Raw genomic sequence first — 16,404 nt, 5'->3', positions numbered from 1 at the left:
ACCCTGAATTGAGATATCTGAGCCATTAGCGATTATCTTTGAAAAGTCATGGAAGATGGGGAGATTCCACAGAACTGGAAAAAGGCATATACAGTACCAATCTATAAAAAGGGGACTAAGGACAACCCAGGAAATTACAGACCAGTCAACTTAACTTCAACACCTGAAAAGATTAATTAAGCAATCAATTTGCAGACACCTAGAAGATAATAAGATGATACGTAACAGTCAGCATGGATTTGTCAAGAACAAATTGTGTCAAACCAACGATTCTATGATTCTATGAATGGTGCTATGTAAACATAAAATATGATTATTTATATTTTACTCAAAAATTATTTTCTATATCCAATGACATGGAATAGTGATGTTCATCATCTTTGTCTTTAGCTTAGTGTGCAAGCTGAACACAAGAACCACTATATTGGCAGCAACAAATCCAAAAGGCCAGTATGACCCTAATGAATCAATCTCCGTGAACATAGCCCTTGGCAGTCCTTTATTGAGCAGATTTGACCTGGTCTTAGTATTGCTAGATACGAGAAATGAAGACTGGGATCGCATAATTTCTTCTTTCATATTGGAAAACAAAGGTAAGAATAGACTCTTTGAATGTATATAAAGCTTCTTCTGCGCACTGACCTTTCCCAAATCTTCTACAGCCCAGTTTTGGAGTGACCACTTCAGTGACTGAAAGCGTAGTTCAGTTTATTTTCATTTGATCCTTGATTTCATGCACGGTGCCAGTTGTGCTGGTTGTGATGAGGTTGCCTGTCCATTAGGAATAGGACTGAGACCACCAATCCCTGTCACCTAGATCAGTGGATCTCAACCAGGGGTCCAGGGCCTTCTGGGGGGGCCGCGGGCAGGTTTCAGGGGGTCCCCCAAGCAGGATCAGTGTTAGACTTGCTGGGGCCCAAGGCAGAAAGCCGAAGCCCTGTTGTGCGGGGCTGAAGCCTGGGACCCTGAGCCCTGCCACCTGGGGCTTAAGCTGAAGCCTGGGCAACTTAGTTTTGCAGGACGCGTGGGGCCCAAGGCAATTGCCCGGCTTGCTACCCCCTAATGCCAATGCTGACTTTTATATGCAGAAAAAGCGTTGTTGTGGCACAGGTGGGTCGTGTAGTTTTTATAGCATGTTGCAGGGGGCCTCAGAATGAAAAAGATTGAGAACTCCTGACCTAGATTACTAAACACCTGTCAGATGGTGACAACTTTCAATCGGCCTCACTCCATGCCTGCCCCTTCTACCGTGTCCTCCACACCCGCTTCCCTTCCCTTTCCATTTAGCTGATCCCCTACTAAGTAACATACCCTACAAAGTAAAAGTGGAACTAACATGGCATTTGCTGCCCTCATATTGTTCACTCAGCTTGTTTGTTGCCCCTCTTCCTCTACCCTATCTTGTCTATTTAGACAATATTGTCTCTGGATTCCTTGTACTCCCCATGTGTCTGTAGCATCAGTTGTGTCTCTTGTCTTATACTTAAGACTGTAAGCTCTTTGAGGGAAAGACTGTCTTTTTGTTCTGTGTTTGTACAGTGTCTTGGACAATGAGATCCAGGTCCATGCCTGGAGTTCTGAGGTGCTACAGTAATAATAATAAATAAATAAAAAGGTGAGGAAAATCTTCTTGCAGTCTCTCCTCCAGTGCACACCTGTGCCACATCTGACACATAGTGATTGGCCCTATAAAATATGTAAGATAGCTAGAGGAGATAATCATATATTTATGTGGCACTTTTCATCTCAAAGATACCTGGATGTTTTACAGACTGAACAAGCTGATAAACAGTGAGCCTGATCTTACTCCCATTTAAATTGATGGGAGCTTTGCTTTTGACTTTACTAGGAGCAGGATTGGATGTTGGAGCCTGGGTTGAAACACAGCAATATTACAAAACAGTTCAGGGCAAGAACTTTCAGCAGAATATGAACAAACAGTAGGAAAATTAGGTAGGTAGTGTAGGCATAGATCATGCTGGGCATGAGTAAACTTGCATGTAGCTTGATCTGAGTGCAAGGTTAAACTGTAAACAAGGATGTGACAGGTTGTGGACTGGAGATGGTGTTTTGGGGCTAGGTAAGTGTGAACACCTTGAACTGATAAGCTTGAAATGTCTTAAGGTGAGGACATCAGCAATAAGTCCTTACACAATCTGCAAAGCAGTTGGTTCTTACATGAACCCTGTGATGTCCAAATCAATTCAATTAAATAAGTATAGATGTTAGGAGCTAGGAAATAGAACCTGAGTGACATGCTGGACAAGGTGTTTTGGATAAGCTGAGTGGAAAAGGTCTTGGAGGGAATCCCAACAGATAGAATGTAATAACCCACTCTGGAATTTGGCCAAATCATAGATGAGCTAAGAGAATGATAGTCCCTTTCTGCTCAAAATGTAATAAAACCTCATTTTACATTCATTCACCTATTTAACAGGAATCTTTAGGAAAGCGTTTTATCTCTGTCATTGTTTTGAAGTTACTGACTGAGCACTTGTTATGCAGGATGCCCAAGCAAATCAGAAAACCTCTGGAGCATGGAAAAGATGAAAACCTACTTTTGTCTGATAAAGAATCTACAGCCAAAATTGTCTGATGAGAGCAACCTGATTCTTGTCCGTTATTACCAGATGCAGCGGCAGAGTGATTGCAGGAATGCTGCTCGAACTACCATTCGCTTATTAGAGAGTTTGATACGCTTAGCAGAAGGTGAGCACATGGCAGTTTTTGTTTTTCTGCCCAACAATTTTTTTTTTAAATGGACACATTAGAAGTGCAATTATAGTTCATAGGTTAAGTAGTGACCTTCCAGCTAAACTAGGGATGGATGAACCTCCTGGAGTTTAAGCATTAGTGAACCTATAGGTTTTGTGGGGTTTTTAGATATACAAAACTAGTTTGAATTTTAATTTATTATATTCCTCCCCAAAAAATTTTAAACCAGTGTAAGAAGTTAAGTTAGAGGGAAATGAGCAATGATAATTAAGGACCCAATACTGCAAACACTTGGCACATGATGTCAGTTATCCCAATGAGCCCACAATGACTGGCTCCTTTATAAATCTAATAAAGCTGCATATGTCCATTGTAGCTAATTGTGGAAATATATTTCTAGGCAGAGATTTTTAAGCAAGAAATGTGGATTAATTAATTAGTTAATATTTGCACAGCACTCTAAAAAAGTAAAGTATTACATAAATCACATGGTTTTTACTTAATGCCTGTCTAAGGCTTTATTTCTTTAATTTTGGGTCCAATCTTGCACATTTCAATCACACCCCACTCCTGCTCTCTCTGAAGCCAGAGGGATTATTGCCTGAGGAAGGCATAAGAAAGGTGTAAGGATTTGGCCCTTACTAGCTCATTATGTTACTAAAAATAAACATTTCATTTATTTCATTTTAAATACCAAGAATGCAGTCCACATTGTGTACTAACATGCTACGAAATTTCACTTTAAAATCAAAACTGTATTTGAGTTTTAAGAACAAAAAATAAAGGAAGTGTTAAATATCTAGGGTAGTGCTCTTTTATCCTTCAAAATGGCTTAACAGTTTTTAAAAATGAATTTAAAAGAACATACAGTAACTTTGTATAACAAATTTCAGCCCAGAGTGATGTTTTATTTTGTCAAAGATGTCTCTTTTATTAGTCAGTTGTTCCTATTTGAATTTTTGTGTGTGGGGGGGAGGGGGGGGAGGGATTGTTTTTGTTTTGTTTTGTAAACTTTCCTATCATTTAAAGCCTTTATCCTGCAGATACTTTCATGCTATTCATGTTATAAAGCCTTTTACATAAGTATGCATTTGCATGATTGGGGCCTTAACTAGCACTTTATATTTTCAAAGTGTTATACAAAAGTACCATTTTTCTTGCTTAAAAATAACTGTCCAACAGCATAATTACACAACCAATCAGAATGGCATAGTATGGAGAATTATTTGCATTATATCCATTCATAAAATTTATTCTATTTTGGGTAATGGTGGTTATGGGAAGCAAAGCAGGAGAAAAAAATAATATGGAAAAAACACGTTTAAATAACATTAAGGCTGTGACACACACCAACAAAAGGAAGGTTTCAGAGTAGCAGCCGTGTTAGTCTGTATCCGCAAAAAGAACAGGAGTACTTGTGGCACCGTAGAGACTAACAAATTCATTAGAGCATAAGCTTTCGTGGGCTACAGCCCCCTTCTTCGGATGCATATAGAGTGAAACATATATTGAGGAGATATATATACATACATACAGAGAGCATGAACAGGTGGGAGTTGTCTTACCAACTCTGAGAGGCCAATTAAGTAAGAGAAAAAAAAACTTTCAACAAAAGGAAGGAAATGCAAAGTGCGGACTATTGCTTAAATCATGTCTTTTGTCACGCAGAATGAAAGGTTAGCTTTAATTTTAAATTTCCTTCTTTTTGTTAGTTTGTGTTGCTATCAATACATTTGGATAGATAAATATTATTTTATACCACATTTATCATCATGGTATCTTAACACCTTACAGTTGTTTAAATATAGCCTTTTGCTTTTCTTTCTTCCAATTCCTTCAAATTGTCATTGAATCTCTAATCCAGAAGACACACCTCATTTCTAATAAGGGGAGTTAAATTTTCCCAATTCTGCAGACACTTATGACAGTGAAGTCAATGGGACTATTTTTATGCTTAAAGTTAAACACATGCATAAATGTTTTCAGAATCAGGCCTGAATTTGTTAGCCTCTGGTTGCTAATACAAACAAATGCTTTTCAGCTTCAATAACTTTTTTTTTTTTAATGCTCATTTATTTTTGCTAGCCCATGCTCGATTGATGTTTAGGGACACTGTAACTTTGGAAGATGCTATAACAGTGGTCTCAGTGATGGAATCGTCTATGCAGGTAAGCTTTCTTATAGGCAATGACACTACTACAATCCCATGCTATATGATTCAATCCATTTAAGGAGACTACTATGTATAACTGTCTCCATCTCCTTGGAGAACAATCCATTTTGATATTCAGACATTGAAATATAATTGAGTTGAGAAACTGGGTTATTGTAGATGGATGGATGAATGACACTTGTATTTTTTCAGTTAGACATTAGCTATTATATGTGAGAACCAAAAAAAAATTGAGTTTTGAAAAAGGTTTAGAAAGATTAACAGGTGCCAGAGAAGTGTAAAGGGACTTAGCATAAATGAGAATCAGGCCCAGAACATTTAGTCATCATCATAGTTTGTCACTCCAAAATTGTAGCCAAGACGTGGTGGTGTTGCTTATATCAAATAGTTCTTTGGGAGAACAAGGTATTGACAGGTAGCACTGCATCGGGCAGTATTCAAGTATTTGCCTAGGCTCTCCACATTCATATTTGCAGCATTCCTCATCTTCCATTTTGTCATATTGTCACCATCTTTGCCATCCCAGCTCTCACTCCATTTTGAGTACATCATTGGTTTTGTTTGAAGTCAGTCCCTGGGGGGGAGTTGTTCTAAAGGAACCAGGTTCTTCCAGAGCATCAGCATTTCCTGCCATTTTGTTACTCTGTAGCCTTCCACAGTGGGATTTTGTGTGGTTGAATGGGTCCAAACAGTGGATGTCTTGACACATGCACCTGTTTTTGTTTCTCCTTTTTACTGAAGACATCCCATCTTACAAATATTGGTGCAATTCGTGTGAGGCAATATAGTGACAGCATGGGAGTTGGTTTCAAAGTGCCTGTGATGATCCTACAGGATTGACGGAGTTCAATATCAGTTTTGTGTGCATGGCCCAAGCAAGACCATACGGATGTACAGTATTCTGCAGTCTAGTGACACAGACTGAGATGGAGTGTTTTTGGAACATCTCCCCATTTTGTGCTGGCCAGTTTCTGGAGTATACAGTATTAGGAGTTCGCTTTCTTTTTCAGCTTCTTTACATGCTCTTTGAATGTCAATATTCAGTCTAATGTGACCCAAGGTACACCAGATATTCATAGTGCTCAAGGATTGTACCATCCCACAATATCTGGAAGTTTTACTTGACCTGATGGTATTTCAGGTGGAAGGTGCACACTTGTGTCTTGCTGGAGTTGGCATTTAGGAACCATGTGCAATAGTACTTTCCAGGCACACTCAGGGAGCCAGTTAAAATGCGCTCATTATCCTCAAATCTTTCTGATTGAGTGGCAATTCAAAGAGCATCAGCATAAATGAATCTTTGCACATGAGGGGATTCTGCTTGGTCATTTGTGTAGACATTAAACAGCAAGGGTGATAGCACTGAATTGTGGGGTAATCCACTCTGCTGAGTACATCATCAGCTCTTCTGACCACCCATCTCGACAAAGAAACATTGATTTTCGAGCAGGGAGGAGATGATGTGGACCCTCTTGCTATTTCTCAAAATTCTTGCCTATTTCACTAAAAGTGCATGATAGTTCACAGTGTTTAGTTCGGATAGGAGATGAATGAGAAGGGAACACAATAAAATTTTGCAAAATAATGAATGGTATAGAGAATGTCACTGGGCACTCCTATTTATCATTTCTCATAATACAAAATCAAGGGGACATTCAATTAAAATGAAAGGCAACAGACTTAAAACCAATTAAAGGAAATATTTTTTACACAATGCATAACTAACCCCTGGAACTCATTGTCAAAAGATATCATTCAGGCCAACAGCTTACACTAGATAGGATATTTGTTGAAGGAATATGAATCCTTAGGGTTCAGGGCATAATCTAGCTACTAACAGAAGCTAGGAAGAAACATCCCCTAGGAGCAGGTTATCCCCAAATTATCCATGAGGGGTTTTTAGCACCTTCATCTGAAGTATGTGATACTGGCTCTATCAGAGACTGTCTCTTGCACCATTGGTCTGATCTAATATTACATTTCCCATTTTCTTATACAGATTGGTATCTCATGACTATGAGAAACCATATATACAAATGATGATACATTTTATGTAGCACATTTCAAGCAGAAGGACCTCAAAGCATTTTCATAGAATCATAGGACTGGAAGGAACCTCCCGAGGTCTTCTAGTCTAGTTCCCTGCACTCAAGGCAGGACTAAGTATTACCTAGACCGATCGCGGCCCCCACTCGCCGCGGTTCGCGGTTCGCCGAGGGATGTGCTGGCCGTGGCTTCCCGCCGCCCCCATTAGCCCAGGACGGCGAACCGCGGCTAGTGGGGGCCGCGATCAGCCGAACCTGCCGCATCAGCAGGTAAATAAACTGGCCCGGCCTGCCAGGGTGCTTACCCTGGCAAGCCGCGTGCCAAACATTGCCGACCCCTGACCTAGACCATCCGTGACAGCTCTTTATCTAACCTGCTCTTAAAAAATCTCCAATGACAGAGATTCCACAACCTCCCTAGGCAATTTATTCCAGTGCTTAGGAAGTTAGGAAGTTTTTCCTAATGTCCAACCTAAATTGTCCTTGCTGCAATTTAAACTCATTGCTTCTTGTCCTATCCTCAGTAGTTAAGGAGAGCAATTTTTCTCCCTCCTCCTTGTAACAACCTTTTACATTATTGAAGACTGCTATCATGTCACCCCTCAGTCTTCTCCTGACTAAACAAACCCAGTTTTTTCAATCTTCCCTCATAGGTCATGTTTGCTAGTCCTTTAATCATTTTTGTTGCTCTTCTCTGGACTTTCTCCAATTTGTCCACATCTTTCCTGAAATGTGGCATACAGAACTGGACACAGTACTCCAGCTGAGGCTTAATTAGCATGGATTAGAATTACTTCTTGTGTCTTGCTTACAACACTCCTGCTAATACATCCCAGAATGATGTTCGCTTTTTTTGCAACAGTGTTACACTGTTGACTCATATTTAGCTTGTGATCCACTATGACCCCTAGACCTTTTTCCGTTGTACTCCTTCCTAGGCAGTCGTTTCCTAATTTGTATGTGTGCAACTGATTGTTGCTTCCTAAATGGAGTTCTTTGCATTTGTCCGTATTGAACTTCATCCTATTTTCTTCAGACCATTTCTCCAGTTTGTCCAGATCATTTTGAATTTTATTCCTATCCTCCAAAGCATTTGCAACCTCTCCCAGCTTGGTATCATGCACAAACTTTATTAGTGTACTCTCTATGCCATTATCTAAATCACTGATGAAGATATTGAACAGAACCAGACCCAGAACTGATCCCATTTTATAGACTATGGCTGTGATACTGCTGTCTTTTCTCAGACAAACCTCAGAGAGGTAGATATCCAAAGGCATAAATGGCAGTTAGGTATCTATGACCTGCCACTGACTTTTAATGTGAGTGAGGTGAGTAATTGCCACTTGTGCCTTTGAAAATGTACCCCACAATTGCTTCAAATGGAATTTTGCTTCTTCAAGAACTACAGAATCTGACCCTATACAGAGTAGAAAGATTACTACAGTCTCTGCTGAAATGCAGCCACTAGTGGGGTTGGAACAGGTCAGCTTTTTAGCAGCATGCAGCAACATTACACAAAAGGTAAGTTAAGAAGTGATGTAGAATAACATTTTCAAATGAAACTGCAGTGGGAAGTTAGGGAGACAGGATATAATTAACCAGATTAGACTCTGACAGGATACTGGTTTTAAATCAGTACTGTTAAAAATCCTGCACACAGTTTTGTATATACAAGACCATCTTCAATTACCTCCTTTTTTTTTTGCAATTTGATGAAATAACAGACTCAAATTAATATACACATTACACTCAAATTTTCATCCAGTGCAGAAAGGAAGTAAAGTTATTGTTTCATAATTGTATATTACTCTTTTATTTATGCATAGCCTTATGGTGTGATTGACTGAGGGGTTCTGAAATGCATAGTTAGCATCTGTCTAGTGGGTGTCAGTGGGAGTTTTGCCTGAAGGATTGGGCTTGACATTAGCTGGTACGCTCTTCATAATTACCCCAATATGACGACTATCCGCATACCTCAGGACCACTATGGGGGCCATGTGTTTTCAACCACCTGTGATGTGTGAATTTTCCCTTGTAACAGCTTTTTCTTGAAGGGGGTCATTTATTGATTTTTATTAAAAGATTCTAAAAAACAAACAAGAAAAAGTTTATTTTAAGAAAAAATATCCTTCCTGGGGAAAAAAGTAATAAAGAATATACATTGTTTTTTCATTCAGTACTTGAGATGGTTTAAATCTCTCACTCTGTCTCTCTCAGAACTTAGATAGCCCACAGCACCGTAGTACTGAACATCTCTCTCTGTATGCTAATCACTGGAAATGATTAGGGTTGCTTATAATTATAGTAGTATCTTGTTCTCTGCTCCCCTCTTTTTTTCCCCCTTGGTTAACAACAGCATTTGCTACTTACTTTTTCAACCTGTTTTGTTGGGATTTCCTTTAGTTTCTTCACTTTTGTCCATTGAATTTGGTGAGAGACATATAATTTCTCTCAAAAGCCTTCTTATTTTCTCTCCAACTGTCAATTTTTAGAGTGTGGGAGGGTGATGGAAACAAGCAGGTGTTTGAATAATTCTAGAAGGGCTGGCGGCTGCCACCTTTCAGCTTTGCAAAGAAGGAATCAAGCCTTGCATTTGTAACTCCTACAATATTATACCCCACTCAGTGCGAAACCAAGGGTCATGGTGTTTAGCTCAGTAGTCATGTATTTCTTCTGGTCCTCTTGAGCAGTTGACTGGCTGGTTGGCCTCTGTTGTTCTCATCTCTTTTTATTTCCTTGTCCTTACCCTTTATTCCACCTTTATTTTTCCCTGTCTGTCTGCCTTCTTGTCCACCTCCTCTTACCTCTCCTTCTTGTTTCATTCTGTTCCCTTGCTCTGTGTCCTCCTATTGTCTTGCCTGTCCTTCTTTCCATCCCGCATTTTACTCTCAGCCTTGATTTATTGCAAAGTTTGCTCTCTGCCGTTCTTACTTCTGTCTTTCATTCCATGATTTCCACTCCTTATCCAGCTCCTTCTCCTCTCCCTTGTTTCCGATTTCCCCCTTGTACTTCTCATTTTCAGTCTCCTTTCCCAGCTCCTCAACCCTCACATGCACATCACTGTTCTCCAGTTGTTGGGAGCACTGCTAACTCCTTTGAGTGATTGAGAACCTCTGGTGCTCTGCTTCTTGTTCTGCCTACGTGTGTATCAAGCAAAGAGATAAATGCCAATCAGAAGTGTTGAACATATGGACTGGCCATGTGGCAGCTGGATGGGCTGCATTCCTTACCCTGCAGATGGCACTCTAGAAAACCAAATATCTTGGAGGCTTGAGCACAAGACCAAGGGATGAAAATTAGCAGGAAGTTACCTTATATCCTGTGACATTCTATTTACTGTTATACAAAAACAAAAAATAACACCCATTCACACACACACACACGCAACAACACTACATTAAAAGAACACTTTAAGGTTGCAAAGTCAAACACTCAGAAGTTAGGCCTGTGCTGTCTTAACTTGGCCCCCTTGTGCATATGCGTTAGGATACCATCTTTAATTATATGAGTACATGCTATTTTTTCCACAGCACCCATGCCTCATTCAGTATGCAGGCTGGACAGTGCTCACTTAATGAGCAGCTATTCAATATGTTGTTGTATTGTCATTGTTCAGTCTGTGGCCCTAACCCTTATTTACTGCACACTATTCAAACCCTGCTCTGAAGACAAAATTATTAATTTCCTCTTGGGATTTTCCAGGGCATTCATCACTTTAGTATCTGAATGTTTCACAAACATTAATTAATTTTCACAGCACTCCTGTGAGGTGAGAGGGTGGTATTATCCCCATTTTACAGATAGAGAGCTGAGGCACAGAAAGAGTAAAGTCAAAAGTATCCACTATTTTGGGTGCCTATTTTGAGACATCTAAGAGCTGAGTTTTCAGAGTACATGGCATTATTTGGCACTTTATATGTTCAAGGCACAACTCCCAGTGACTTTATTTGCAGCTGTGAGTGCTCAGCACTTCTACAAATCAAACCCCAAACTCTAAAGTTGGACAACTTGAAAATGAGGAACACAAAATTAGTGGCCACCTATGAAAAGTATGGTTTAAATGACTTGCCATGCATCACATAGGAACTCTGGCACAGGAAAGGACAGAATCCAGTTCTCCAGGGCAGCATTCAATTGTCTTAACCATGACACCCACCTTTCTCTTACACGCCTTCCACCTTCTGCAACAAATGAGGCAGGAGGTCCTTCAAACAACCGCCTCCTTTACTACACAACCCTGATTCATCCCGAGAGCAGGTCCATCTTGTGCATGCAGCAAGCAGAGTAATTATTCCAAATAAAGTCACTTTTATTCAAGAATAGAGTGTCCACATGGGGGAGTTATTATGGAATAGCTAAATTATACTGGAATAGTTATTCGGAATAGCTATGCAGGTCAATTTTCCTCATATAAACAAGCCCTAAACCACAAATCTTCGAACTCCCATTCCTGTGTTTTAACCATTCAACCAGGGTTCCTCTCCCTCCTTTAAGGGTACATTTACTCAGGGATAAAAGCCCCATGGCATGGCTGCAGCTGGCCTGTGTTAGTTGACTTGGGCTCAGGGGCTCAGGATATGGGGCTAAAAATTGCTGTGTAGATTTTCAGGTTCAGGCTGGAGCTGGAGCTCTGGGACCCTCCACCCTCACAGGGTCCCAGAGCTCTGGCTCCAGCCTGAGCCCAAAGATCTACACAGCAATTTTTCAGCCCTGTAACCCGAGCCTCGCGACCCTGAGTCAGCTGACCTGGGCCAGCCGTGGATTTTTTATCCCTGTGTAGACATAACCTAAGTGAAAAAGTTACAATCTCTTCAGTTATAGATGTTACTCACTTAGAATTTTTATAAGGAATTCAGAGGACTTCTTTTCTAATATCCATTTTTATCAACTAAAAATCCCTAATAATAAACTGTCTCTTCAGGCCTCAGATAGATGCTCTTTATATTATAAATCCCAGTAATAATAATAATAAACAAAGAGTCTGATCTTGCAAACACTTATGCATGTACCTAACTTTATCCATGTGAGTTTGTCCCATTGACTTCTATGGAATTACTTGTGTGAGTAAAATTGTTGGGTAAGTATTTGCCACATCAAGTGCTAAAATAGCCAATGGCAGGTTGTAGATAAAACTGTCCTTGGTGTTAAAATCTGATGCTGAGTAACCAAGATGTTTTCATTCTTCTGGTGGCACAGGGAGGTGCACTTCTTGGAGGCATCAATGCACTGCATACCTCATTTCCAGAAAACCCAATGGAGCAGTATCGAATGCAATGTGAACTCATCCTGGAGCGACTGGAGCTGCAGAATCTTCTGCATGAAGAATTCAAAAGACTTGACAGGTGATAATATGAAGATTAACAAAGAATTCAATAGAGTAAAAGGATTGCTGACAATAAATGTACTAAGAGATTCTAAAAATAGAACCTGACTTAGGAAAGAGACCTTCAGTGGAGCTGAAAAAGCAGGGGATTTTTAAAGTAGCATACTGAGATCATTACAAGATCATTTTTCATTCTGGGATTATTGAATTTATGGAAGGTTAAATAACCTTTTAATGATTTCTCAACATATGTCCAGATAAATTTAATCTAATTCCAGTAAGGTCAGAAAGTTACTCTTTGTGGCTAAATGATTAATTTTATTAACTTTTTGATTCCTGTTTGTTAAAATACAGCAAGCTTTGCTTTATTTTTTAAAAAAAGGTTATTTTATGTTTGTCTGGTTGGGATCCCTTTCTTTTGATAACGGGTGATAAGTCTGGATCAAAATTATTTTTTTGGGTGATATATTTTTCTTGATACTGAAAATATTTTAGATTCTCACTGGATGGTCAGCAGCTTTTAGCTCATTGGTATAATCTTTGGAGAGTCTATTTGTTCTTAATAATAGAAAACTCCTTTTAACTTATTGAGGTGAGGCAGTAATAATCTAAAGAAAAATAACTTTTGTCTCCTGAACTGACAGCAAGCTCCATAGGAAACACATACTTGTTTTTATTAAAGAAAGATAAAAGAATAATGTTATTAAAGGAATAAAAGCAGCTGTGAAAATATGAATTTCCCTTGAAAAATGTTCAGCTCTGTTTTATAACACAGAGTAAGTCACATTCCCAATAAGCATACAGAGCAATAAAAGCAACTGAAATGAAGATGAAAGTGATCTGGCTCCAAGAGACCATAGCAAGTTTTAAAGTAGAAAAAAGTTCACATCATTTTGCTACTGCACTTTTTTTTTTTTTTTTTTTTTTTAAGATCCTTTCTACCTTGGAGAAACCACATAATAATTAATAAATGCCTTACATTTATATAGCGTCTTCTGTCTCAAAGGATACACAAGCCATATGTGGTACATAGGAATTATTTTATCCACCACTGAAATGCAGTAACTTCTGAGATGGAACATGGCTGTTTATTAGTGCATAAAAATACTGATTTAGGACATGAAGCGAAGAAAAATAGTATCTCCTGTTAAAATGGGTGAGTTTAGGCAGAATACAATTAACCAGACTGATATTTGGCCAGAACACTCCTATTGTTTCGAAATGAGCTATGGGAATGAAAACAACCACCACAAATGGTGAGCACCTGGTTTTACAGAGCATCCAGAAAGCTTCACCCCGAGCACTATAGAGCTTCTTAACATATTTGTTCCATAGTGACTCTGAGGGAAGTGAATCATTTACTGAATCATCAACAACCACTTCTTCGTGCAGCATCTCAATTTTCCGTACCCGTCTCTCATCTAAGATTTCACCCTGTTTAGCATGAGATCTGATGAGATCACAGTTCTAGGAAGTGTCACTGCAGGGTGCATCGCTCATAAACACTACAGGCATTTGTGATTCTGTAAACCCATTTTTTAAAAATTGAAATCAAAGACCATAACTTCTAGATCTTGTTGGTATATCTTGATGCAGGGTAATAATCAGGATACGTTATGTATCTACTCTTTAAAACAGTAACCTTTTTGCCTAAATCTAACTGTGTGCGTCACATTGTGAATAACCCAGAAAGAGAATATGCACATGCAGAAAAACAGACTTAAGTAAATAATACTAAATATAAATTACATTGTCAAATGGAATAATCTACATTTTCATACTAAAATCCACTTTTTGTTTGAGCAAAGTACACAGGCAATTTGCAAGAGTGAACCAAATATGGTTGTAAATGCTAGTATTTAATAAGTATGGACCAAATTCTGCCACCCTTACTCATGCTAAGTAATGCATTACTCCATAAATAGTTCTCCTTACGGAGAAAAGCACTCCTTACCATGAATAAGAAGGCCAGATTCTGCTACTTAATGCAGGAATCTGCTGCAGGAGCAAAAGGAGATCAGACATTGCTGCACTAAGGCCAGTGTTATATATGGGACACAGTGATTCTATTATGCTGCTGCTATATATTAGGAGCAGCAAAAGAGAGAAAGGAAGAAAAATGAAAAATTAACCTATTTGTAAAAATATTTTTTCCTCCTCATCGGACAGATTACAGAATGAAAATTCATGCCAGTTGCAGTCTGGAGAGACCAGCAAAAATACTACCTATGGATCCTTAAGCGATGATACCTTTTGGCAGTCAGAGCAAATGTCCCAGACAGAACTGTCAGACCAACAAGGGAATAACTGCAAACAGCAAAATTCTTTGGTCAAAGGGAGAAGTAAAACTGATACACATCTAGAGCCCTCAGCTAGCCAGGGAGCTGGTAAAAACAGAGATACAAATAACCTGAGTAAACACAATGAGAGCAGAGCTGATGGCAGCTTGACCTGGTTTGACAGCATGGTAGATGGCAACATGGATGCTGAAGAAAGTGTTCAGCAGTCCCTAATCCCCAAGAGACCTCTAGATAATTTGGCTTTGAAAACACTCAATGACAAATCCTGTTCTAAAGAAAAAAATGGTTCAAGACAAAGCAGAGAAACTGGGATGGGACAGTCACTGACAACTGTGGACCTCAATGCTACTTTTAGACAGGATGTAGTTTCTGGTATTGATGAGAAAAGGACAAAAGGACATAAAAACCTTTATTCTGAGGCAAATATTAAAGATCCAGCCTCAGAAAATGTTAGTGTGCCTGATTCAGTGGTGACACAACATGTCTCTAAGAAGTGGCAGAGATTGCGCACAGAGAGAGCTCACAATTTTTGTGCAAGTACACAAGACCCCAAAGCAGACACCTTTCCTTCTCCACTGTCTTTCCAGTCAGCAGCTGACCCACAAGTTCCTTCAGGTGACATGAATAATGCTTGTGCAATAGGAAAGAGTAGGAATAATGTGACGGTAGTAGCTGAGAAGCAGATAACTTCCATGAGAAAAAGAAATAAAGACCAAACGGTGAAGGAAGCAATCACAGCAGGTTCCAATGAGCCGGAAATCACTGAGACTGAAGGACCTCCAGTGGCTAAACTAGCTAAATTTTCATTCAGACAAAGGACAAAATTTGTTCATTCTTCTGAAAATAAGAGCAATGCAGAATTGCCTTCCTCACAATCAGGGGCTGTTTTTAAGCCTCACAGGATTTTGAGAACTGTAGCAGAAGAAGAGCAGCCAGAGGAAGAATGTTATCCCCCTGCGAAACACCAGACAAAGCTAACAGCGAGTTTAGGAAACAATAGTTTGGAGAAGAAACCCCTTGATAATAAAAGAAAGGAGCAGCAGCAAAATGAAACCTTACAAAGAGAAATCAAAGAAGCTACAACTGGACACTCAGAGACCAAACAGATCTCCGATATTAGACACCATGCTGTGTTAACGCCAACTGCCGAGAAAAGCAGGAAAGGAGAGGAAATGCCTGGTGGCCTGAGCACAAAGAAGGTGTGCTCCAGCACGTTAGCAAAACTAGCCAGGTTTTCCTTCATGTCACCTCCTGAATCAAAATCGGAAAATCCACCGTCACTTAATGTCACCAGCAACAGCAAGGAAAGCCAGGGACTGCCTCTGAAGACCCATTCTGAGAGCACCAGCAGCAAAAGAAAGTGTTTTGGACTGGGAAATGCCAGCAATAAAAATGTGGTCACAGGAAAATCTCTCTTCTCAATAACAGATTTAGATGATGCCACATTAGATTTTGATTGGGATGAAGAGATTAGGAAAAACCCAAGGTCATAAACCATACTACCTTTCTCCAGCCCCGATCCACCTGTCATTATCAATATATTACTGGGAAACAATATCACTCATACTAATTATTTCTAAAGCTTTCAGGCAGCACCTCAGCTGGCATAAATCAAAATATTTCTTTTAAGTCACTGAAGCTATGTCAATTTACAGCAGCTGAGGATTTGACATACACCACAGTTCAGATGCTACGTTTACCTCTCTAATTGTTTACAAGACTGTTTATAATATCTGTTGACTGTTTCAGTTGACCTGATGTAACTTGAAAACTCATGTGATTTGTGATCCTATTCAGAGTATAGTGGTACCTGCAAATGAAGCAGGGTTAATTGACATTTTTTTC

The 16,404-nt window shown here is 39.4% G+C and overlaps 1 protein-coding gene across 1 annotated transcript in view; it reads left to right on the top strand.

Annotated features, from left to right (window-relative positions):
* MCM9 (minichromosome maintenance 9 homologous recombination repair factor) overlaps positions 1-16,090 on the top strand; it is a 71,863-nt gene extending 55,773 nt beyond the window's left edge. Inside the window, exons 8-12 of the mRNA XM_065401614.1 lie at positions 391-593; positions 2,506-2,709; positions 4,801-4,883; positions 12,133-12,278; positions 14,429-16,090. Of these exons, the coding sequence (XP_065257686.1) occupies positions 391-593; positions 2,506-2,709; positions 4,801-4,883; positions 12,133-12,278; positions 14,429-16,052 (2,260 nt within the window). The 3' untranslated portion in view covers positions 16,053-16,090. The remainder of the gene's footprint in view (positions 1-390; positions 594-2,505; positions 2,710-4,800; positions 4,884-12,132; positions 12,279-14,428) is intronic.
* The last annotated feature ends 314 nt before the right edge of the window (positions 16,091-16,404 follow it).

The sequence above is a fragment of the Emys orbicularis genome, chromosome 3 (assembly GCF_028017835.1).
Source record: "Emys orbicularis isolate rEmyOrb1 chromosome 3, rEmyOrb1.hap1, whole genome shotgun sequence".
In the NCBI taxonomy this organism is placed as follows: domain Eukaryota; kingdom Metazoa; phylum Chordata; order Testudines; family Emydidae; genus Emys; species Emys orbicularis.
This window is presented reverse-complemented; position numbering and strand designations above follow the sequence as displayed.